General features: G+C 46.3%; 1 protein-coding gene across 3 annotated transcripts in view; it reads left to right on the forward strand.

Moving 5' to 3' along the window:
• Positions 1-24,585, forward strand: part of VARS2 (valyl-tRNA synthetase 2, mitochondrial) — a 34,171-nt gene that overhangs the window by 6,144 nt on the left and 3,442 nt on the right. For 2 of the 3 annotated variants that reach the window (XM_083600527.1, XM_083600529.1), the window contains 22 exons: positions 780-846; positions 1,050-1,147; positions 1,456-1,537; positions 2,226-2,345; positions 2,436-2,547; positions 4,238-4,326; positions 6,657-6,747; positions 7,609-7,736; positions 8,985-9,088; positions 9,980-10,061; positions 11,469-11,545; positions 13,413-13,500; positions 13,636-13,744; positions 14,475-14,545; positions 15,819-15,944; positions 17,715-17,819; positions 18,734-18,802; positions 18,912-18,990; positions 19,760-19,887; positions 20,791-20,943; positions 22,420-22,629; positions 24,206-24,317. In XM_083600527.1, the coding sequence (XP_083456653.1) occupies positions 780-846; positions 1,050-1,147; positions 1,456-1,537; positions 2,226-2,345; positions 2,436-2,547; positions 4,238-4,326; positions 6,657-6,747; positions 7,609-7,736; positions 8,985-9,088; positions 9,980-10,061; positions 11,469-11,545; positions 13,413-13,500; positions 13,636-13,744; positions 14,475-14,545; positions 15,819-15,944; positions 17,715-17,819; positions 18,734-18,802; positions 18,912-18,990; positions 19,760-19,887; positions 20,791-20,943; positions 22,420-22,629; positions 24,206-24,317 (2,300 nt within the window). The remainder of the gene's footprint in view (positions 1-779; positions 847-1,049; positions 1,148-1,455; positions 1,538-2,225; positions 2,346-2,435; positions 2,548-4,237; positions 4,327-6,656; positions 6,748-7,608; positions 7,737-8,984; positions 9,089-9,979; positions 10,062-11,468; positions 11,546-13,412; positions 13,501-13,635; positions 13,745-14,474; positions 14,546-15,818; positions 15,945-17,714; positions 17,820-18,733; positions 18,803-18,911; positions 18,991-19,759; positions 19,888-20,790; positions 20,944-22,419; positions 22,630-24,205; positions 24,318-24,585) is intronic. The other variant, XM_083600528.1, reaches the window with a different exon arrangement.

A 24,585-nucleotide genomic window follows, 5' to 3' on the forward strand; every position in this document is an offset into this window, starting at 1 on the left:
GAGAGGGCTGGTGGGCTGAATTTGGCCCCCGAACCTGAGGTTCTCCGCCTACGTTTAAAGCCCTATGTGGCCTAGGACCCTCGTACCTACGGGACCGCCTCTCCTGGTATGTCCCATGGAGGACCTGACGGTCTTCAAATAAAAACACCTTGGAGATCCTAGGCCACAAGGAGGTTAGGCGGGCCTTGACCAGAGTCAGGGCTTTTTCGGCAGTGGCCCCGATCTGGTGGAACGCTCTGTCACAAGAGACTAGGGCCCTGCGGGACTTGACATCTTTCCGCAGGGCCTGCAAGACAGAGCTGTTCCACCAGGCCTTTGGCCAAGGCACAGCCTGACCCCCTCCTTCGGCATTCCTCATAGAACTCTAGCCCAATGGTTGCCATTAATTTGATTCTGAATTGATTTTAGAATGAACTGGTTTTAGAATGTATTTCAATTAACTGATTGTGATTTTATGTAAACTGTGTTATTTTTACTGTTGTTAGCGGCTCTGAGACCGGCTTCGGCTGGGGAGGGCGGGATATAAATAAAATTTTATTTTTAAAAAATAATTATTATTATTATTATTATTATTATTATTATTATTATTATTTTATTATTATTACATTGTAGAGCCTGTGCTTTGTCCTTGGGATCTGCTTCCTCTTTATGCTGTTTTTTTTGGGGGGGGGCAGCTATTCAATTTGTAGAGATGCTGGTTCTGATCTGGCATCAGGTCACTGTGTTTAGCACCAGGGCAGTTCCTGAGTTCTGCGTTGTGGTCTTTCGGTGTCTTGCAGGAAAAGAATGCAAGGCTATAAAGTTCTGTGGGTTCCAGGGTCCGATCACGCTGGCATTGCCACTCAGGTGAGAAGAACCGCTCCTATCGCGTGATTCCCCATTCCTGACACGGAAGTAAGTCCCACTTTACCCAATGGGACTTGGTTCCTAGCACGTCGTCTTAGGATGGTAGCCCTAGAGGGGGATGGAATGAGAGTGTAGGGTTCTAGTCAAGTTTCCGGCATGGGCTGCATTCAGATTCCCATTGTTTTCTACTGTTGTCTGCCCAGGCTGTGGTGGAAAGAAAGATCTGGAAGGAGAGGGGAGTCCTCCGAAAAGATCTCAAGCGGGAGGAATTCCTCCAGGAGGTCTGGAACTGGAAAGAGGAGTGAGTATCCGAGGGACTCAGACCATTTGCCTTAAATGAAGGCGGCCCTGTTTAGGGAAGTTTTTAAATGTCTGATGCTGTCTTGTTTTTAATATTCAGTTGGAAGCTGCCCAGAGTGGTTGGGGAAACCCAGCCAGATGGGCGGGATATAAATAATAAATTGTTGTTGTTGTTATTATTATTATTATTATTATTATTATTATTAGCTTCTTGCATGGCAACCAAACAGAAAAATCTCCTTCTTGTTCTTCCTTTTACCTCTGTACATAAAAGGTTTGCTTTTGTTCTGCTTTTTCTCCTGAGATCAGGAAAGGGAACGAAATATTCCAGCAGCTGAAGGTGATGGGAGCCTCATTGGACTGGGACAGAGTCTGTTTCACCATGGACTCTGTGAGTAGCAGATTCTGAAAATGCAAATGTGGTTTGTATGTAACGACGTGTGTTATAGGAATGTCAGTCCGTGGTTGATTTCTTTGGTTGCCCTATCAAGTTCTGCTTCTTTTGTGCTGTCTCTACGTGAAACGAGAAAGATATAATATAAATAGGTAGCATTTTGGAAATTGCAATTGTAAATACAGTGGCACCTCAGGTTACAAACACTTTGGGTTACAAACTCGGCTAACCTGGAAGTAGTACCTCGGGTTAAGAACTTTGCCCCAGGATGAGAAAAGAAACCGCGCGGCGTGGCAGCAGCGGGAGGCCCCATTAGCGAAAGCACACCTCAGGTTAAGAACTGTTTCAGGTTAAGAATGGACCTCTGGAACGAATTAAGTTCGTAACCTGAGGTACCACTGTATGAGCAATGCTGTTACAGTTGCCAGAGCAACATATCTTTTTCTTTTACCGCTTCGTTAACTTTGTTGTATTAAATCTGAATATAAATAAAGGTGTGTTCTAAGGGGAAATGGTGGACGAAAATAGTGCAAATTTCCGTGGACTTCAAGTAATTTGCAAGCTGATGCAGAAAAAGGTGCAGACTGTGGCTTCCGTCGTTGTCACTGCTGCTACAGACTGGCTATAGCTGCCATCATTGTTTCTTTGCCTCCTTCCACCATTACCACAGCTCTTTCCTTCTTAGGGCTTCTCCCAAGCGGTGACTGAGGCCTTCGTGCGACTGCATGAGCAGGGCCTGGTGTACCGGGAGAGGCGTCTCGTGAACTGGTCATGCGCCTTGCGATCGGCCATTTCTGACATTGAGGTGAGTGGGAGGAGTCTGGCAGCACACGGTGGCTGGGAGAAGGGGGTGCTCTTTAGGACCGAGGTGACTCATGGATGGTGTCCCTGTCAGGTGGACAACAGGCAGCTCAAAGGACGGACGGAGCTCTCTGTGCCCGGATTCCAAGGCAAAGTGCCGTTTGGGGTCTTGGTGACATTTGCCTACAAAGTGGAAGGAGAGGATGGTGAGTAAACAGCGGCAAGATGTCGTTCCTGTTGCTTATTTTTGTATCTTTATTTTTGATTTGTGTTGGAATGGTTTGGTTTGGTTGTGTATCTTTGAATGTCGAACGGAATCCTTCCCGGAAGTCCATTCGACTTCCAAAGCATTCAAAAACCAAAGCGCGGCTTCTGATTGGCTGCAGGAAGCTCCTGCAGCCAATCGGAAGCCCCGTCAGATGTTCGGCTTCCAGAACAACATTCGAAAACCAGAACAGTCACTTCCAGGTTTTGATTGTTCAGGAGCCAAAATGTTTGATAACTAGGCTGTTCGAAAACCAAGGTACGACTGTATTGTGTTATGACTACTTTTGTTATTTTGTAATGGTGTATTTTTTATGTTGTAAGCCACCCTGAGCTGTGGAAAGGTGGCCTACAAATAGTAGAATCATGGAGCAAAGAGGAAGCTGGTAATAACCTAGATATGAACTTGAATGGGGACAGTTTAAGGTCAGCTATGTTCACTGCTATTTTTACTGTTTTGATTTTGAGTTTCCATCTGTTTCAATCGTGTTAGCCTCTTTCAAGGCTTCCGTTACATATAAACAAACGGAAGGCTCTCGTCACATTTGCAACTGCTCTTCGTCCTAAGAAACTCAAGGTAGCCACACTGAGGGCGAGGTGAACCTACCTGCTTTTTAACCTTGCAACAGCCCTGAAAGGTAGGTTAGCGGAGAGATTTTGGTTCAAGATCACTGTGCTTCACAGCTAAGAGATGCGAAGGACCCATATCTCCCTGTTCCAAGGCTTTGTCTGCAGCGTTGAATGCGGTCGGGTCCAGGTTGAGACACGCTATCTTTTCATAGACGTGGAAGATACCCTCCTAGCTGTGTTTTACAGGGAAAGTCAGTTCTTGGGACTCTTGGATGTTTCAGTTGGCAACCTATTGATAAAAAAACCCACAGAATCTCTTACAATCAATTGGTTCTCTTTTGTTACCGTATTTTTCCCTCCATAGGGCACACCTAGTTTTTAGGGGGGGGAATTCCCCCCCCCCAAAGAGCAAAGAAGCCAAGACAGATGTCTTGGCTTCCTCTTTAGCCACGTGCAACCTCTCCAGCTGGGAGAAGCTGAGCGCGGCTTTGTTTTTAGCTGCGGGGCTGGGACGAGGGAAGCCCGAGCTTCCCCCAACCCCAGCCCCCAAAACAGGCAGTTATCTGCAAGCCTTCGGAGCCCGGTGGGAACTCCCGCCACGCTCAGAAGGCTTGCAGATAGCTGCCTGAAGCCTGGAGAGCGAGAGGGGTCGGTGCGCACCGACCCCTCTTGCTCTCCAGGCTTCAGCAAAAGCCTGCATTCGCCCCATAGGACGCACACACATTTCCCCTTCATTTTTGGAGGGGAAAAAGTGCGTCCTATAGAGCGAAAAATACGGTAATTAACGGGAAGAGATGCAGCTTGGCTATTGGGCAGTGTAAGATAGCAGGCCAAGATTTTGCTCAGTTGGGTTAAAGGTGGAGGAGGCCTTATGGTGAAAGGGTGTGTAAGAAATCCAATAAGTAAATAAGGCAGCATAAATGGACATCCCATTCTCCTCACATGGCTACATCCTTTTCCCCCCATCTTGTGTGCTGACGAGCCCCACAGGAACGCTACCTTTCTGGCTAAAACACCTTTGTTTCCCCCTGTCTGGTCTCTGCTTCCTTTGACTGAGGGCAGGCGAGGAACTTCCTGTGGCCACAACCCGTCCGGAGACCATGTTGGGAGACGTGGCAGTCGCTGTCCATCCGGATGACCCGCGGTATAGAGTAAGACTTCTGCGCCCTGTTCTCCCTTCCGATGGGGCCATGGAACCGTAGTTTCAGAGGCGCAGCACAAGTGGGAATGCCTGGACTCAAAGCATAGCAAGGCCCAGCTTGAAATGCATACAGCGGTACCTCGGGTTACAGACGCTTCAGGTTACGGACTCCGCTAACCCAGAAATAGTATCTCGGGTTAAGAACTTTACCTCAGGATGAGAACAGTAATTGCACTGCGGCAGCGGGAGGCCCCATTAGCTAAAGTGGTACCTCAGGTTAAGAACAGTTTCAGGTTAAGAATGGACCTCCAGAACGAATTAAGTTCTTAACCCGAGGTACCACTGGTTGGCAGAGGCCTTGGGGGAACTAGATGTGAAACCTGACATGAGCAGCCTGTGACAGATTAATTTCATGCAGCCCACAAAAATGAGGTGCAGAGGAGAGAGAAAGAGAGAGAGATGGGATAGCACACAGAGAGCAAGAGAGATGGAGTGTGATAGAGAGCTGTATAATCCTGCAACCCATCATTGACAGCAGACCTGACTAAATTTTCCTATGAGTCAACAAACATTCCTATGAAAACAGTTTCCCACTCGGACTGCGTGGCTCAATTTGGCTTAGATGCTGTTGTGCCACAAAATCTCTACCTACCTTGAGTTGTTGGCCTGTGAGTCTCTGTCTCTCTCTCTCTCTCGCTAGCTGAGTGGTAGAATCACAGTATTGTTTTGCCCACAAATAGAAGGAAGAAAAAGTCCCAACAAAAGGAGGATTGGATAACCAAGATGATAGGCTATGCCGAAATGGCAAAAATGACCGTGAAGATCAGACACCAAGATGATGAGAAATTCAGTGAAGAGTGGGAAAATTTTATAGAGTATCTTAAAGATCACTGTAGACATTTAAAAACATTAGCAAGATGGCTGAAGGCAGCCCTGTTCAGGGAAGCTTTTAATGTGTGACATTTTGATGTATTTTTAATCTTTGTTGGAAGCCGCCCAGAGTGGCTGGGGAAACCCAGCCAGATGGGCAGGGCACAAATAAATTATTATTATTATTATTATTATTATTATTATTATTATTATTATTATTGTTATTGTTATTGTTATTGTTATTATTATTATTAAAATGTAACAAGGCGTAAGCTGAAAACCAATATAAAAGGAATTTGGAAAAATGTAATTAGATGCAGCAGAAAGAATAGAAATATTTTGGAAACCCGGGGGGGGGGCGGGGAAGCCCGGGGATTCAAATGTTAAAAATGGGAAATGATTTAAAGTTATAGAACATTCTTTATAAAATAAAATAAAATTTTTTTTTTAAAAAAGAATCAGAATTTTAGAACTGGAAGGGACCCCCGAGGGACATCTAGTCCAACCCCCCTGCAATGCAGGTGGATCAACTGCACTGCATGCAGAAGGTCCCAAGTTCAGTACCTGGCATCTCTAGCTGGGAAAGACTCTTGCTTTAAAACCTTGGAGAGCCACTGCCAGTCTAAGTACTAAACAAGAAGAGCCTGACTCAGTGGCAGGAAACTTCCTATGTTTCGATGAATCTGGGTGTGCAGATGAGGCAATACTGGGCAGGAGGGATCAGTTAGTGTGAAGCAGTTGCCCTACTCACTGGGGTGGCCGGAAGCATTATTGGTAGCATATCGGGACAGTTAATAATAATAATAATAATAATAATTATTATTATTATTATTATTATTTATTAATTTATACCCCGCCCTCCCCAGCCAGAGCCGGGCTCAGGGCAGCTAACACCAATAAAACCACAGTAAAAAACAAGGGGGGGGGGACCAATTTAAAATACAGGTTAAAATGCAATTTAAAATGCAGCCTCATTTTAAAAGTAGCCGATAAATCAAGACCATAAGGGGAGGGTCAGACTGAGTCCAAACCAAAGGCCAGGCGGAACAGCTCTGTCTTGCAGGCCCTGCAGAAAGATGTCAAGTCCCGCAGGGCCCTAGTCTCTTGTGACAGAGCGTTCCACCAAGTCGGGACCAGTACTGAAAGGGCCCTGGCCCTAGTTGAGACCCATCTAACCACCTTGCGACCTGGGACCTCCAAAATGTTGTCATTTGTGGACCCTCTGTGGGACATACCAGGAGAGGCGGTCCCGTAGGTACATGGGTCCTAGGTCGTGCAGGGCTTTAAAGGTCAAAACCAGCACTTAAACCTGACCCTGTACTCCACCGGGAGCCAGTGCAGTTGGTAAAGCGCTGGATGAATGTGTGGGACCCTCCCACCACCACCAAAGGGGAGCTCCTTTGAATTTTCTCTTTCTTGAGAGCTGACCGCAGTATGACCTGGTTTGTCTTTCTGGGTATTTTTTCCCAGCACCTTCACGGCAAGAGACTCTGCCACCCATTCACCGGCCGTCTCCTTCCTGTCCTTACCGACCCCTCTGTGGAGCAGGAGATGGGCACAGGTAGGCCTGCTTTCTGGAAGCTGGATGTTTGTGTTATTGCAGTCAATAAAGACAGACACGGGTTCTCCGAGGAAGGTCAGAATTCATTTAGCTGCACGGAGGCCAGCGAGATGTTTCTCAAATGCTGAGCCCCGATTGCTCGCTGGGGGCTGCCTTTTATAAGAACAAACAACTTCTTACAGGATTAAAAGGTAAAGGGACCCCTGACCATTAGGTCCAGTCGTGGACGACTCTGGGGTTGCGGCGCTCATCTCGCTTTATTGGCTGAGGGAGGCGGCGTACAGCTTCCGGGTCATGTGGCCAGCATGACTAAGCCACTTCTGGCGAACCAGAGCAGCGCACGGAAACGCCGTTTACCTTCCCCCTCGAGCGGTACCTATTTATCTACTTGCACTTTGATGTGCTTTCGAACTGCTAGGTTGGTAGGAGCAGGGACCAAGCAACGGAAGCTCACCCCATCGTGGGGATTTGAACTGCCGATCTTCTGATCGGCAAGCCCTGGGCTCTGTGGTTTAGACCACAGCACCACCCGCTCCCTTATCTTACAGGATTACTCAAGCGAAAAAGCAGAACTTTCCTCAAGTGGCAAAAAGCAGAACTTTTCTAGTCTCTCTTTCCACCCCCACCTGTCTGCCCAAGCTGCCAGCCTGTGCAAGTTTCCCCAAACTGTTGTCTTGTGCAAATTTAAAAACAGACACGAGTTAGCTCATCCCTTGTGACTGTCTTTCTCTTTCTGCTAGTCTCCAGAGTGGGAGCTGTTGGAGGAGATAGTCTCCATTCAGTGTGACGAACAGCGGCGTCCGGCGTGGGGTTTCTGTTCTCAGAGATGCCCCTTCTCACTTTTTCTCGCCACCTTTGCAGGGGCTGTGAAAGTGACCCCAGCACACAGCCATGCCGACTACGAACTGGCTCGGCGGCACAGCCTGCCGTTCATCTCGGTTATTGCAGAAGATGGCACGATGACGGCCGAGTGTGGGGATTGGCTACAGGTAAGCTTGGCCTTTTAAGGGGGCATCCATACAAGGTTCTGGTTGCTTGGAAGACTGAAGCAAGAGCCGTTTGCAGTCTCCACCACATCCCTCTGCGTTGGGGCTGACCCAACTGATGTAGCTTGCCAAAGATGGCAGATTCGGAGGCACTGTTAACTGGAAGGCAGTTGTTTCGATTCTTCAATGTAGATGGATTTCTTACATGAGAGGTGACATTTGCATTTTGTGCCCCAGTACCCAAATGTCTTAGATGGGGTCTGTGAATAAGAATAAGAATAAGAATAAGAATAAGAATAAGAATAATATATTATTTATACCCCGCCCATCTGGCTGGATTTCCCCAGCCACTCTGGGTGGCTTCCAACAGAATATTAAAAACAATACAGTGTCAGACATTAAAAACCTCCCTAAATAGGGCTGCCTTCAGTTGTCTTTTAAAAGTAAAATAGTTGTTTATTGCCTTGACATCTGCTGGGAGGGTGTTCCACAGGGCAGGCGCCACTACCGAGAAGGCCCTCTGCCTAGTTCCCTGTAACCTCACTTCTCACAGCAAGGGAACTGCCAGAAGGCCCTCGGAACTGGACCTCAGTGTCTGGGCTGAATGATGGGGGTGGAGACACTCCTTCACGTATACTGGGCTGAGGCCGTTTAGGGCTTTAAAGGTCAGCACCAACACTTTGAATTGTGCTCAGAAACATACTGGGAGCCAATGAAGATCTTTCAGGATCGGTGTTATGTGGTCCCGGTGGCCACTCCCAATCACTATGTGCATGAAAAAAAAGAACCCCAGGAAAACCTGTGTCGTAATAAAACCGTTAATTACCGTACTTTCCCGTGTATAAGACTAGGTTTCTTTCTTTTGAAATTATTCTTAAAAGTGGGGATTGTCTTATACATGGATAGTGCATTGGGTGGACATTTGATTGGCGCTGTCAGCAGCTGTTGGCCGTGTTATTGGTTTCTGCGTCGGGCTAGTGTTGACTGGCTGATGCTGCAGCAGTTGGGTGGGCGATTGGCTGCTTCTGCCAGTGAGGGGAGATTTTTGGCAACGCCCCCCCCCCTAAAAAAGCTCAACAACCTTGTGTCATCTCCCCCCTGAAAAGCTCAACAACTCTGAGCCATCCCCCCTCCCATTTTCTTAAATTTGAGCCCCCCAAAATAGGTGGCATCTTATACACAGAAAAATACGGTATATTTTTTAAAGTTAGCACAAGACACTGGATGATAGGAAAGGTATTCCCCTTTCAGGGGCTGCATAGATTCCTGGCCCGTGAGAAGGTGTTGTCTGCTTTGAAGGAAAGAGGACTCCATCGGGGGGCCAAGGAGCATCCCATGGTGCTTCCACTTTGCAGGTAATGGTAAAATTATTATTTTTTATACCTCTCCTCTCCCTCCCCAGCCATCCTTCAGTTTCCTCTAGCTGTCTTTATTGGTAATGGTGGTTAAAGCCCTGCTGAAACAGGGTGTTGTACATTATGGGTGGGGGTATCCCAGGCCCTGGGGGACAAATGCAGCCATCCAGTTTTTTGTGGGGAGGGGTGGCAAGTAACATTTTTGCCATTGTAGCCACATACATGAATAAATTTCTATACTGCTTGTGTAGTTCTGTCCCTATAATACCCAAAAGGAGAAAGACGTCCCCGCGAAAGAAGAATGGATACAAAAACCTATGGAATATGCAGAAATGGCAAAACTTACCGGGGTGGGGGTGGGGGGAGGAAAGAAAGAAATCAAGATAACAAACTTTTTTTAATAAAAGAATGGAAATGGTTTATTGAATATTTACAAATCAACTGTAAACAGATAAGACCATTGGCAGGAGAATAACCTGCTGTTTTATAAGAGTATATATTTAAAGCAGATGAATAAGTGAGCAAATTAAGTTAATTTGAATATGCAGAAAAAGAGGGGGAAGGAAGCTGAGTTTTGAAATGTTAAAATGAATGTGAAATTTTTGAAATGTATAGAACTGAAAATCATAAAATAAAAATAAAAATTTAAATGCAGCCATCCGGAGCTCACTCTCTCTCTCTGGTCCCTGCAAACAACTGAGATTGTGGTGCTCCTTGGGGCTGAGGCTTTTTATTAATATTATTACTTCTGCTCCACCTACGCCGATGCCCCTATATAAATAGTACTAACATCCTGAAGCTGGAGGATTTTAGCTTTGCAAGGTGGAAGGTATCCTGGGAATCAGAAGTGACCCTTTGTTCTCTCTCTCCCCCAACTCCCACCCTTCACAGCCGCTCTGGGGATGTGATCGAAACCCTCTTGAAGAACCAGTGGTTTGTCCGATGTGAAGAAATGGCTCGTGGGGCCTTGGAGGTAACTCCCCAAACGCTTTAACATTGCAAGGATAATCTGATACAGCCCACATTCTAAGACCGGAACTATAACAGTGGGGAGCATGCATGCGTTAGACTGCAGAGATCTTTTAGGGACCCATCAGACATAGGGTGGTTGAATTGCTATATAATAATAATAATAATAATAATTATTATTATTATTATTATTATTATTATTATTATAATTATAATAATTATAAATAATTTATTATTTATACCCCGCCCATCTGGCTGGGTTTCCCCAGCCACTCTGGGCGGCTTCCACCAAAATATTAAAATACAATAGTCTGTTAAACATTAAAAGCTTCCCTAAACAGGGCTGCCTTCAGATGTCTTCTAAAAGTCTGGCAGTTGTTTTTCTCTTTGACATCTGGTGGGAGGGCGTTCCACAGGGCGGGTGCCACTACTGAGAAGGCCCTCTGCCTGGTCCCCTGTAACCTGGCTTCTCGCAGTGAGGGAACCGCCAGAAGGCCCTCGGTGCTGGACCTCAGTGTCCGGGTAGAACGATGGGGGTGGAGAGGCTCCTTCAGGTGTACTGGGCCAAGGCCGTTTAGGGCTTTAAAGGTCAACGCCAACACTTTGAATTGCGCTTGGAAACGTACTGGGAGCCAATGTAGGTCTTTCAAGACTGGTGTTATGTGGTCTTGGCGTGTCCCATTGTGACTACAGTGCAAGATATAGTGATGCCCACCAATAGTGATGTGGTTTTATGCAAGGGGATTGGATTTAACTAAATAGTTGTGGCAGTGTGAGACAGCACAAAGAGTCCCGCTAATGCAACAGTACTTGCCCCCTTCTCCTCCTCTGCGATGCCTCCTTAAATCAGCTCTTTGGGTTCGGGAAAGTCCCCAGAACAGCTCGTGGGGGGAGGAGAGGGGAGATTGGTCCATCCAACAAGCAGAAATACTTGCTCTGGTGGAATGATCACATTACAGGATGTTGAATGCCACCAATGGAGTTACTGGCGATTACTAGTCATGGTGGCTAGATGCTACTTGCAGAATCAGAGGCAACCTTCATCTGAACTTCAGTCACCAGAGAACCAAGGGAGGGAAAGTGTTTTGGTTTGGCTCGTCACCTGCTTGCATGCTTCCTGGGGGCATCTCGTTGGTTACTAAGAGATAGAAAGACGCACTTCTCCACATTATAATAATAATAATAATAAATTTTATTTATACCCCGCCCTCCCCGGCCAAAGCTGGGCTCAGGGCAGCTAACACCAATAAAACCACAGTAAAAACATAATAGGGGAAAAGGGGGGGGGACCAATTTAAAATACAGGTTAGAATGCAATTTAAAATGCAGCCTCATTTTAAAGTAGCTGATAAATCAAGGTATCAGCTTGCCCTGAATTGAGTTAACCAAGTTTATCTGTTTTTTCCCTAAGGCTGTGGAGTCCGGATTCTTGAAGTTGACCCCTAAATTCCATGAGAAAAACTGGAGGACTTGGCTCTCGAATACCAGGTAAGATAAGGGAGTCCTGCCTCTTTGATCACTTGTGTTCTTCTTTTCCTCCTTCCAAGACTTGATGTATCTCTTAGGACTGGCCAATCAGAACTCATATGAGCAAGAGCCAGTTCAAATAATAGCTTCCCCTATGCTGGGTCGTGGAACTGCGCTCCCCGGGCTTCAGGCAGCTATGCGCAAACCTTCGGAGTGCTCCCCCAGCCCGCAGGCTCTGGGAGCGGCGGCAAGGCTGCGCAACCTTGCCTCCGCTCCCAGACCTGTTCTGGGGGCTGGGGTCAGAGGAAGCTTGGGCTTCCCCTGCCCCAGCCCCTTGGCTAAAAACGAAGCCGCGCGCAGCTTCTCCCGGCTGGAGAGGTTGTGCGTGGCTAAAGAGGAATCCAAGACAGCCAGCGGGATGGATCCCGCTGGCTGTCTTGGCTTCTTTGCTCTTTGGGGCTGGGGGGGGGGATATAATCCCCCCCTTTATTTCCCCCACTAAAAACTAGGTGCGCCCTATGGTCCGGTGTGCCCTATGGAGCAAAAAATACGGTAAACGCGCTTTTACTCTCCCAAGATTGAATGTATTGCCCTCAGCTGTTCTTGAGGGACGATTCCAACAGATTCCACACAAAAAATGCTTATGTCCCTGTGGAGATGGTAGTCCCGAATCAGTGGCACATGCCCTTCTGGCTTGCACTCTTTAAAAAGACTTAAGGAATGAGATTATCACCCCTCTCTTATTGTCCATTCTGGGTCGCCCAACCACTGCCACAGTGTCCTTTCTCTTGGCAGATCAAGATGAGCAGATGACAGCAAAGATTGCAAGGTTTTTAGCTGAGGCAACCAGAATAAGACCCACCATTTAACTATTGATTCAAAACCTCTAAATGTATTTTATATGATTGACTTTTTATTTCTATTCTTTGTATATTGTATTGTTGTTTTACTACTATGGCCGATGGCTGACGCAAATGAAGATTCATTCATTCATTCCTGTTGCTAAAGTAATGAAGAGGGATTTTGGCTGCTATTCTATGGCCGTCGGGGTGGGCTGGCAGCACTTACCTGACCTCCTGGCACCCGCTAGTGTGTTTGCACCACACCAACCTTGCTGCCACCTCTCCCTCTTAGTAAGCCAGTGTGGTGTAGTGGTTAAGAGCAGTAGACTCGTAATCTGATGAGCCGGGTTCGATTCCCTGCTCCTCCACATGCAGCTGCTGGGTGACCTTGGGCTAGTCACACTTCTCTGAAGACTCTCAGCCCCACTCACCTCACAGAGTGTTTGTTGTGGGGGAGGAAGGGAAAGGAGAATGGTAGCCGCTTTGAGACTCCTTAGAGTAGTGATAAAGCGGAATATCAAATCCAAACTCCTCCTCCTCCTCCTCCTCTTCTTCTTCTTCTTCTTCTTCTTCTTCTTCTTCTTCGCGGCGACACTGGTTATGGGTTGCTGCCGCCTGGGTGTAAGCCCCGTTGAACTTGATGGGACTTAACAGAGATGCTTCTATGAAATCTCCCTCTTGTACATGGGAGTTGCTGTTTTGGCTATGCAAGCAGAGGCGCTCACAGCCTGAACACCACAAATAAAGGGAATAATTATTCCAGAAGCATCCAGCTAGCCCAGCCTGATGCCATCCAGCCGCAGAGATCTTCTATTGAGCAAGCGTTATATAAATGTTGTTAAAGAAGGTTTGGGGACTACAAGTCCCATCATCCTCCACAAACTTGGCTAATGGCTAGGGATGATGGGAGTTGTAGTCCAAAACCTGGAGGGCACCATGTTGGGGAAAGCAGAGCTAGACGGACTTTCATTTGATCTTGCAAGTGGCCCTTGTGTTCTTGAAATCCAAATGGCATCATTTTGATTGATTTTCTCCCTCCCGCTCAGTGACTGGTGTATTTCTCGCCAGTTGTGGTGGGGTCATCAGATTCCAGCCTATCGGGTCACGGTTTCCGGATCGCCAGATGTAGTAGAGGTGAGTTTTAGCTTCTTTGACTGGGTATGAGCCACCATAGCTAAGGGGTTGGCAGGGTTGTGGTTGGAAACGAGTCTCTGGCGCCTCCGGTCCTAGTTGCAATGCGACTTTAGCTTCTTTTCATCTGCATTGCAGCAGGAGGAGAGCGATGGATTATGGGTAGTGGGCAGGACAGAAGCAGAAGCTCGGGGAAAAGCAACAGGCATGCTGGGAAAACCAGAAGAGGATCTGCAGCTGGTGAGAGGTAAGGCAGCAGCACAAATATTCGTACTTCTGGGAGGGAGAGTGCAAATGCATCTGGCCGAACGCAAGGAAGTGCTTGAAATGAAATTTGGTGGCCTTTGTGATGGAATTGAGCCAACGTCGTTCTCCATCACACATCCCTACTTTTTCTTTCCATCCCCGTCACCTTGAGAAATTGCTTACATTGCCAGATACTCTGCTCATTCCTATAAGGAAACCTTCTATGAACCATACATGGCCTCAACCCGGTATACCTGAAGGAGCATCTCCACCCCCATCGTTCAGCCTGGACACTGAGGGCCTTCTGGCGGTTCCCTCATTGCAAGAAGCAAAGTTACAGGGAACCAGGCAGAGGACCTTCTTGGTGGTGGCACCCGCCCTGTGGAACGCCCTCCCATCAAATGTCAAGGAAATAAACAACTATCTGACTTTTAGAAGACATCTGAAGGCAGCCCTGTTTAGGGAAGTTTTTAATGTCTGAAGTTCTTAATGTTTGATGTTTTATCGTGTTTTTAATATTCTGCCCAGAGTGGCTGGGGATATAAATACATTATTATTATTATTATTATTATTATTATTATTATTACTACTATACTACATTGCAGATGGAGTGGGGGACAATCTGGATTGGGACTCTGGGATGGGGACTGGAGGGCCTTTAAACTCATCCAGATCAGGCATCTTGGACCTTTTGGATAAAACATTCACATTGTGTTTTTTGTTTTCACCAGATGCCGATGTCCTGGACACTTGGTTCTCATCTGGACTTTTCCCTTTTGGTGCGCTGGGCTGGCCCCATAAGGTGAGTAGAACTGGGAGGGACAAGGAGCTGAAGAGCCACATGTTCACCCTGCCCCTGGCCAATAAGAAGATGGCCAGTGACTAGTCTTACCATACTTACCTCTCCCCTTACAGCAACCCCAGGCATACATCCTCATGACCTCAAACTCCCATCAGTCCTAGCCAGCATAGCCAATGATGGGGGATGATGGGAGATGGAGTCCAGCATCTCCAACCCTGCCTTGGAGGTAGCATGTATGGCTTCGTGTTCACTTGCCATGGGTGAAGCATGAACAGCAGGCAGGATATTTTTAAAGGGAGTCATGGCAGCAGTCTTCTTGTGATCAGTCCTCTGTATGATTAACTTTTTGCAGCAGAGATAGAGGTTTGGTTTTTTTTGGTTTTTTAGCTGAGCGCTTCGTAGTCTTTAAGCTCGTCTTTGCAATATGTTTTTGAGTTGGGTTAATACTCCTCCCATTTTCTAAACGGGGCGCCAAGACTTAAGTGGCTATTTCAAGGCTATTTGGTGAGTTGCTGGCTCTAGTTCTCCCAGCTCCATATCAGATGTTCAGCTTCACTAAACATTCTTGTGAGATTGGTACAGAAACAGAGGCAGGAGAAATGGAGCTACTATTACAGGTCTGATGTAGGTAGGCTTGCCATACATCTGGAAAATTCCGGACATGCACAGAAATTGGACGCCTAAAATGACGTCTGGGGGGAATTTTTGAATCTTAAGAGATGTCAGGAATTTCCGGGACGTATAGCAAACCAGGGTTTCTTTCAGTTTTCTGGGATTCCCCCCCCCCCCATGTTGGGTTTAAAAAATAATAATTCTGGGAGAGGCTCCTTCCAGGCAGCAGCGGAAGTGACAAGGTCATTTCCCTTGACCAGGGAATTGGGGGGAAAAGGAAGGAGGTGGGGAAGAGAGGAAGGTGCAGTTGCGGCGAGCTTGGCCATTTTCACTTTTTTCAAGGGGGTGTCTTTCCTGGGAGTTTTTTGCGTTTCATTTTTTTTTAAAAAAAGTTTCCTTTCAGAGCTGGGCAGAGTGGGCATCCAGATGTGCTGGGCGGCGATTGCCCGGCAGTGTCACAGTCTTGCGACAGGAAAGCCAGTGGATCTCCCCCTCCAGGGGTGGCGGTTATTCATAAAACCCTGCAAAATGTGCCAGTTCGGGGCAGAAAAGAAAAGCTCAACAGCTTTGGGGGTGTCAGGAACGTGACTTTTTGAAATATGGGGAGCCTAGATGTGGGGCGTGTGCTGACGCCACTGGTCCTGCCTTCGTCCCCCTGCAGACAGAAGATCTCCAGCAGTTCTACCCCAATAGCCTTTTGGAGACTGGGAGCGACCTTCTCTTCTTCTGGGTGGCCCGGATGGTGATGCTGGGGAAACAGTTGACCGGAGAGCTACCTTTTTCTCAGGTATGGATTGGATGCTAGAATTTCTGTACTTCGGTTCCTGGAGGGCATTATGAGAAGATCCATGGGACTAAGAGAAGCAAAGCGTGAGCCCTAACTATTTATCCACAACTTACAATGTACAGTGGTACCTCAGGTTACATACAGTTCAGGTTACATACGCTTCAGGTTACACACTCCGCTAACCCAGAAATAGTGCTTCAGGTTAAGAACTTTGCTTCAGGATAAGAACAGAAATCGTGCTCCGGTAGCGCAGCAGGAGGCCCCATTAGCTAAAGTTGTGCTTCAGGTTAAGAACAGTTTCAGGTTAAGTACGGACCTCCGGAACGAATTAAGTACTTAACCTGAGGTACCACTGTAATGTACTTCCGGATTATCAACACAGGATATGTGAACACAGCTGTTGAAGAGCTCCTGGCAATTGGTTCACCGCAACCTGCATTTAAAAAATACTATTTTTTAAGTAATCCTTGTCAATCCACTTAGTTCTGTCTGTACTCTACCTTTCTGTCCTCCTGAGTCTTAAAATTGGTGTGATAAGAACTTCATTCCCAGGTGGCCAGTTTTTTTTATTTTATTATGATTAATCCCCACCACTTGCTTTAACCTGAATTGTCGTGTTGTGCTTCTGTTCTCCTGGGTCATTGTGGTGGGGCTAGAATTACCTTTCAGACTCTCCTGCTGTGTGTTCTCTTTGAAGAAATGTAGTGCATACAGGGCATGGATAGGAAGCCAGCGGTCCTCCAATTGTTGTGTTACAACCCCCATTGCTGCTGACCATTGGCTATGCCAGTGGGGGCTGACGGAAGTCCAAACAGTATTTGGGCAGCCATGGGCAGCAGTGGCGCATCCCATTTGGCCACTTGAGGTGAAACAGGAAACGCCACCCTGCTGTGCCGCTCCTGCCACCCCCATCCCGACACTGCTGCCACAGGCTTCCTGTCCTTGGGCTAAGGATAACATCCAGCAGTTTGTGATCTTGAGAAACTGTAGCTGTTTCAGAAAAGAGAACTACTGTGTTGTTGTTTAGTCATTTAGATGTGTCCGACTCTTTGTGACCCCATGGACCAGAGCACGCCAGGCACTCCTGTCTTCCACTGCCTCCCGCAGTTTGGTCAAACTCATGCTGGTAGCTTCGAGAACACTGTCCAACCATCTCGTCCTCTGTCGTCCCCTTCTCCTTGTGCCCTCCATCTTTCCCAACATCAGGGTCTTTTCCAGGGAGTCTTCACTGCTCATGAGGTGGCCAAAGTATTGGAGCCTCAACTTCACGATCTGTCCTTTCAGTGAGCACTCAGGGCTGATTTCCTTCAGAATGGATCGGTTTGATCTTCTTGCAGTCCATGGGACTCTCAAGAGTCTCCTCCAGCACCATAATTCAAAAGCATCAATTCTTCGGCAATCAGCCTTCTTTATGGTCCAGCTCTCACTTCCATACATCACTACTGGGAAAACCATAGCTTTAACTATACGGACCTTTGTTGGCAAGGTGATGTCTCTGCTTTTTAACATGCAGCAGTTTGTGATCTTGAGAAACTGTAGCTGTTTCAGAAAAGAGAACCACTGTAGTCTGTGATTTGTAAGCGTACAGACCAAAGTCTCACAAATCTACCAATTCAAATAATAACACAAAGGCAGTATACCTTGTGTTCCTTGTGCCTTCCCATGGCTGTTATTTCATAGTACGGGTTGCCCTTGCTTTTCCTCAATATCCTGTTGGTGCTCTTTGCAGGGTTTTGAAGACATAACACATTTCCTGTCTCTCCCTTTCAGGTTTCCCTTCACTCAATGGTCCGTGATGCTCATAGCAGAAAGATGAGCAAATCTCTTGGGAATGTGATCAACCCTTTGGATGTGATTTATGGTGCCCCCTTGCAGGTACTTAACTGTTCAGAAAATTGGAACAAGTCTTTCTCTTCACCCTCTGTAGACTTTGACATCCCACTGGGTTGTCTGCACTTGTAAAGGACTGTGGCCCTAGTATTTTCCTTATTATACCACATGTCATTATGATAATGCCGTCAAAAGTCACTAATAAAAGGTTTCCTTATACCAGGCATGTCCTGCAATCTACTCACAGTATAAAAAAACCGCCCTCCATTATCATTGGAGAATTGACCAGAGTTAAGCTTTTTTTAGGGAGCCAGAGTTTGCTGAGCACCCTGCAGCCAATAGGAAGCCGTGCCTGACATTCAGCTTCCAAAAATCGTTCGAAAACAATCACTACTGTTCGAGTTCAAAGGCGTTCGGCTTCCAAGGTTCCACTGTATCCATAGCTAGGAGGTTTAGAAACCTGCTTTAAAAATAAAGTTCTAAATGCTGAGATGCTTGTCATGTTATATGCTATTTTTATTTTTATTATTATTATTATTTATTATTATTATTTATACTCCACCCATCTGGCTGATTTTCCCCAGCCACTCTGGGCGGCTTCCAATCAAGTGTTAAAAACAATACAGCATTAAATATTAAAAACTTCCCTAAACAGGGCTGCCTTCAGATGTCTTTTAAAGAGAAGATAGCTGCTTATTTCCTTCACATCTGGTGGGAGGGCGTTCCACAGGGCAGGTGCCACTACCGAGAAGGCCTTCTGTCTGGTCCCTGTAACTTCACTTCTCGCAATGAGGGAACCGCCAGAAGGCCCTCGGTGCTGGATCTCAGCCTAAGGTTCTGTATATATGGTATTATCCTAAGCAGGGAAAACCCGGGAAAGACAGTCTTGATTTCCCTTTATCTCTGGCTCCTCCTCTCCCTAAAGTTTTCCTCTTATTAATATTATTTATTGTTTTCAGGTGCTACAGGAGAAGCTTCAAAATAGCAATCTGGACCCGAGGGAGGTTGCCATTGCTATGGAAGGCCAGGTCGGTTCCTCCCCACACTTTACTCTGCCCTCCAGCCGGACCCACTCACCCTTTTGTTTTATGGGGTTCCTGTGTGTTCTCACTTCCTCCTATCATTGTCCCTTTCCAGCAGCGAGATTTTCCTCAAGGAATTCCCGAATGTGGAACCGATGCCCTCAGGTTCGCTCTCTGCTCCTATTCTGCCCAAGGTGAGAAGCTGGAACGTTCCCCTTTATTTTTCTGAGGGGCTCTGTCCATGAAATAACCAAAGTGGCTTCAGTCCCTGGCATTTGCAGCTGTGACTGGGAGAGATCCCTGTCTGAAATCCTGGAGATGCCAGTCATTGGCAGACAGAACTAAGCGAGATGGACCCAGTGATCTGGTTCAATATGAGGCAGCTTCACGTGTTTCTGTTTAGCATTGTAACCAGTAATAATAATAATAATAATAATAATAATAATAATAATAATAATAATTTTTATTTATACCCCGCCCTCCCCAGCCAAGGCCGGGCTCAGGGCGGCTAACAAGCAATAATAAAACAAGTTGAATGAATACAACTTAAAAACAAGATTAAAATACAACATTACAAATATAGAAACATTAAAATATTAAAATGCAGCCTCATCACAGGAGGAGAAAGGAAAAAGAAAGAGGGGGAGGGAATCAATTTGGCTCCAAGCCAAAGGCCAGGTGGAACAACTCTGTCTTACAGGCCCTGCGGAAAGAAGTCAGATCCTGCAGGGCCCTGGTCTCATGAGGCAGAGTGTTCCACCAGGCCGGAGCCAGTGTTGAGAAGGCCCTGGCTCTGGTTGAGGCTAATCTAATTTCCTTAGGGCTTGAGACCTCTAGGGTGTCGCTATTTATGGACCTTGAGGCTCTCCGTGGGGCATACCAGGAGAGGCGGTCCCGTAGGTACGGGGATGTGGCTGACATGGAAACTGAGGCCCTTAACATCACATGCACGCCCTTCCTCAGGTGACGGCATTAACCTTGACGTGGCTGCGGTGGAGAGCGCCAGTCGTTTCTGCAACAAAGTGTGGAATGCCCTGAAGTTTACTTTGGGAGCCTTGGGAGAAGGATTTATGCCAGTGGAGCCAGAGGAGGTAACTGGGAATGTGTGTATGGGGGAAAGGGGTGATTTGCTTACAGAATATGTTGGACGTCTGTCGGTCTGTCTTTGTGCTGTGTAAAATGTTGACTACATAATAGAGGTCTCCTGAAGAAACAGACGTCTCCTTAACCTTTCAGCACACCTAGGATTTGAATAGGAAGCATTTTCTGCACTCGTCTACCACACTGACAGCCTCGACACGCTGGCTCAAAAGTCAGTTCCACTGGGCGAAGTTTTTTATGTTTGCCACTACTGTGGCTTGTGTTTTGTTAGCCCCAAAATGGAAGATGAGTGAGGTCCCAACTAAAGAAGAATGGCAACTTAAACTGATGGAATACGTGCAGCTTGCGGACTTAACATATAGAACATGGGTAGGGAAACTAAGGGTCGTAGGCCAGATCCGCCCCAATCACCTTCTAAATCCGGCCCACGGACGGTCTGGGAATCAGCATGTTTTTACATGAGTAGAATGTGCCCTTTTATTTAAAATGCATCTCTGAGTTATTTTGGGGCATAGGAATTCGTTCATCCCTCCCCCCCGAAATATAGTCCGCCCCCCCCAAGGTCTGAGGGACAGTGGACCAGTGCCCTGCTGAAAAAGTTTGCTGACCCCTGATATACAATAAGAGAACAAGAAGAACATACGTTTGGAGAAGATTGGAAAATGTTTATTGAATATATGGGGGGGGAATAGTGTACACTTGAAAACGTTAAGATAAATTCAACAGTGTAAATAAGTTTTGATGGACGTAATAATGGAATACTGAATGGTTTAGTTTATGTAAAATATGCAGGGATTTATGGCCTCCGTCTTGAGTTGCATGAGAGAAGAAAGGTGGGGTAGAAATTTTAATACACTGGAATACTTCTGCTGCTCATTTACCTCTTCCTCCAGGTCTTCCCTAGCTCCCCGATGGAGCGCTGGATCCTCAGTCGTCTCTACCACACAGTGGAAGATTGTGCCCGGAGGTTTGAAGGGTACGAACTGCATTCTGTCGCTTCCTCGGTCCATCTTTTCTGGCTGCACGATTTCTGCGATAACTACTTGGTGAGCTCTGCCTGTGGGTTCAGATTCCTACCACCTCTCTTGGAGTGAGATGGGCAGGACTAGATCGTAGCCTGAGAAGTGAAAAACTTGCAGGTCAGGATACAGGTGGGCATCGTCTAGGGCAGCGGTTCTCGACCTGTGGGTCCCCAGATGTTGTTGGACTACAACTCCCATCATCCCTGAGCTCTGGCCTTGCTAGCTAGGGGTGATGGGAGTTGTAGTTCAACAACATCTGGGGACCCACAGTTCGAGGAAGGCTGGTCTAGGGAGTAGATTCTGGTTCTCATATTTTCCATGAGATTTTTCACCGGAGGTGAGGCTTTGAGTAATCTGGGTGCTCTTTACGCTGAAGCAGGGGTTGATTTATTGTGGATGGCAAGGATGATTGTGGGGGAAAGAGGGCATGGAGAAAGAAAGAGAGAGAGAGAGAGGTGGCAGCAGAAAGAGAATATGGAGCGCAAAAAAAGAAAGAATAGAATGTTGGGAGTGGCAGAGTGCTATTTCACTCATGTGCAGATTATTATTATTATTATTATTATTATTATTATTATTATTATTATTAATTTGAATTTATATACCGCCCTATACCCGGAGGTCTCAGGGCGGTTCATAGAAAAGATCACAATATATAAAATCAAAATAAAAACAATAACACCCCCCACACACACACATACAGTGGTACCTCGGGTTACAGACGCTTCAGGTTACAGACTCCACTAACCCAGAAATAGCACCTCGAGTTAAGAACTTTGCTTCAGGATGAGAACAGAAATTGCTCGGCAGTGGGCAGCCCCATTAGCTAAAGTGGTACCTCAGGTTAAGAACAGTTTCAGGTTAAGAACGGACCTCCAGAACGAATTAAGTTCTTAACCCGAGGCACCACTGTAGTCACATTTTAAAGGGTATAGGATGTCAATCGGGTCAACCAAAGGCCTGGTTAAAAAGGAACGTTTTTGCCTGGTGCCTAAAGGTGTATAATGAAGGCGCCAGGCGAACTTCCCTGGGGAGAGCATTCCACAGACGGGGAGCCACTGCAGAGAAGGCCCCATTCTCCAGGTGCAGGTTTCCCACAGGCATCTGGTCGGCCACGATGAGAAAAGGATGTTGGACTAGATGAGCCATTGGCTTGATCCAGCAGGCTCAATTTATGTCTTCCATCCTTTTTTTTGGCTCTCTTCCCACCCCTTGCTTGCATGTGCCCTCCAACAGGTTACCTCAAAGTAAAGGGAAAGTAAAGGAAAATATTCCCCCACCCCCATGCTGAACCATTTACAGATGCTGCATGAGGCCCTTGGTATGTTACAGGACTACAACTCCTATTAGCTCCAGCTAGCCCGGCTGACGATCAGGAGCGATGGGAGTTGTAGTCTGTCAACATCTGGAGGGCCGCAGCTTCCCAACCCTGGCATGGAGTTGGGTCTTCAGAAAGCATCTCTCTTCCCAGACGATGGTAACACGCCTGTTTTTCATCCACAGGAGTCTGTGAAGCCCATATTGAGGAGTGGGGATCCGTCTCAGCTACTCTCCACCCGCCGGACCTTGCACAGTTGTGCGGACGTGGCTCTGCGCCTCCTTTCTCCCTTTATGCCTTTCCTCACAGAGGAACTGTGGCAGCGCCTCCCCAGGATCGGATCCCAGTCTCCTCCCAGTATCTGCGTGGCCAGATATCCCAGTGCAGAGCAACTGGTGAGGGCGTTTCTGGGGACCTGAAAGAAGGAAATGTGTTAAGGGGGGGCGGCATTTCAAAATGATTCAGGGCTCACCTGTGCGTTTTCTGGAAGTCCTCGTACAAGTTTACTTCGTAAGCCTTGGAGTACAGTGCTACCTCGGTTCTCAAACTTAATCCGTTCTGGAAGTCCGTTCCAAAACCAAGGCGTGCTTTCCTGTAGAAAGTAATGCCCTTCAAGACTTTTTAAAACAACCCCTAAAACAGCAATTTAACATGAATTTTACTATCTAACAAGATCTTTGATCCATAAAATGAAAGCAATAATCAATGTACTGTCCTATCACATAAATAAGACAGTATTGGAGATGATAATAATAATAATAATAATAATAATAATAATAATAATAATAATAATAATAAAATCTTACCTGCACTGATGAAAGTCATTGTTTGGATGGGGGGCTTTTATCCATTTCCACAGTCACACACTCAGTCAATCAGTAGCTGAACTGGGTTCCACACAGTCACGAAAACAAATTAATTGAAAAAGCCTCAAAAACAAAAACACAAAATGAATTACAAAAGCAAAAGTGCCAAACTTAATCAGTTCCGGAAGTCCATTTGTCTTCCAAAATGTTCGAAAACCAAGGCGCAGCTTCTGATTGGTGCAGGCGCCCTGGAAACAATAGCTGACAGCCCGCGTTGCATGTTTGGCTTCTGAAAAGCGTTCCCAACCTGGAACACTTACTTCCAGGTTTTCAGAGTTTGAGAACCAAGGTACCACTGTACAGGGTCCCTCTTCTGAATATCCAGTAATGTAGATATTACAGCAAGTTCTAGTTTCAACTTTGGTCACATCTGCATCATACATTGAAAGCGCTGTGGTGCCATTTTGAAGGTGCTGTGAGTTGTTGGGAGACCGCGATTCTCCTCGGAGAGATACAATTCCCAGAGTTCCCTGGGAAAGAAATTGGATAATTAAACCACTCTGAGAATTGTAACTCTGTGAGGGGAATAGGCATCTCCTAACAAGTCTCAGCACCATTAATAAACTTCTGCTCCCACAATTCTTTGGGGGAAGCCATGGCACTTAAACTGGTGTAAGGTTTTCTACAATATGTAAGTTTCTTGAAATAGATATGAAATATAATAGTGAACTTTAAAGGTATGGTGCAGCCGTGGCTCTAATTCTACAAGGAAAGAAGGATCTTTTCAAGTCCCCCCCCCCCCATTTCTATACCACTTTACGTTTTTAAGAAAAATCTCAAAGTGGTTTACAGCATATTAAACATCAATAAAACAATCCAGAATCAAACATTGCTGAAGAACGTAAAATAAATCATATACAGTCAAAGAAACATAATTAACAGGAAACTAAAATATTATCTAAAAGATTTCAAAATAAAACATTACAGAGGAGGTCAGCTACGGAATACATATTTAACACAAAGTTTTTTAAAAATCTTAAACATTTCAAAAGGAAACATTGCTAAGTGAAGTCAAATATAAAATGCACATTTAAAACAGCATAATTAACAAGATAATAAAATATTATCATAAGCATGACAGTTTTCCCCTCCTCCACATTTCCAGGCTCACTGGCGTCATCCCGACGAAGAGGCAAACTTCCTGTTAGTACAGGAAGTCGTTAGAGCCGTCCGTGCCCTGAGGGCAACTTACCAGCTGACCAAAGCTCGGCCAACAGGTAAGACCTCTTCAGGTGTCTGCTGTGTGGAGAACTGTTCATTTGGCACAAGGGCTTACTAAGGAAATGTGGTCATTGGGGTAGAAAAATAGTTCCCTCACTCCTGATAGAGCAGGTACCCCCAAACTCGGCCCTCCAGATGTTTTGGGACTACAACTCCCATCATCCCTAGCTAACAGGACTAGTGGTCAGGGATGATGGGAATTGTAGTCCCAAAAACATCTGGAGGGCCGAATTTGGGTATGCCTGTGATAGAAGGTATAACTGG

Source organism: Podarcis filfolensis, assembly GCF_964270895.1.
Source record: "Podarcis filfolensis genome assembly, chromosome: 2".
NCBI lineage: Eukaryota > Metazoa > Chordata > Lepidosauria > Squamata > Lacertidae > Podarcis > Podarcis filfolensis.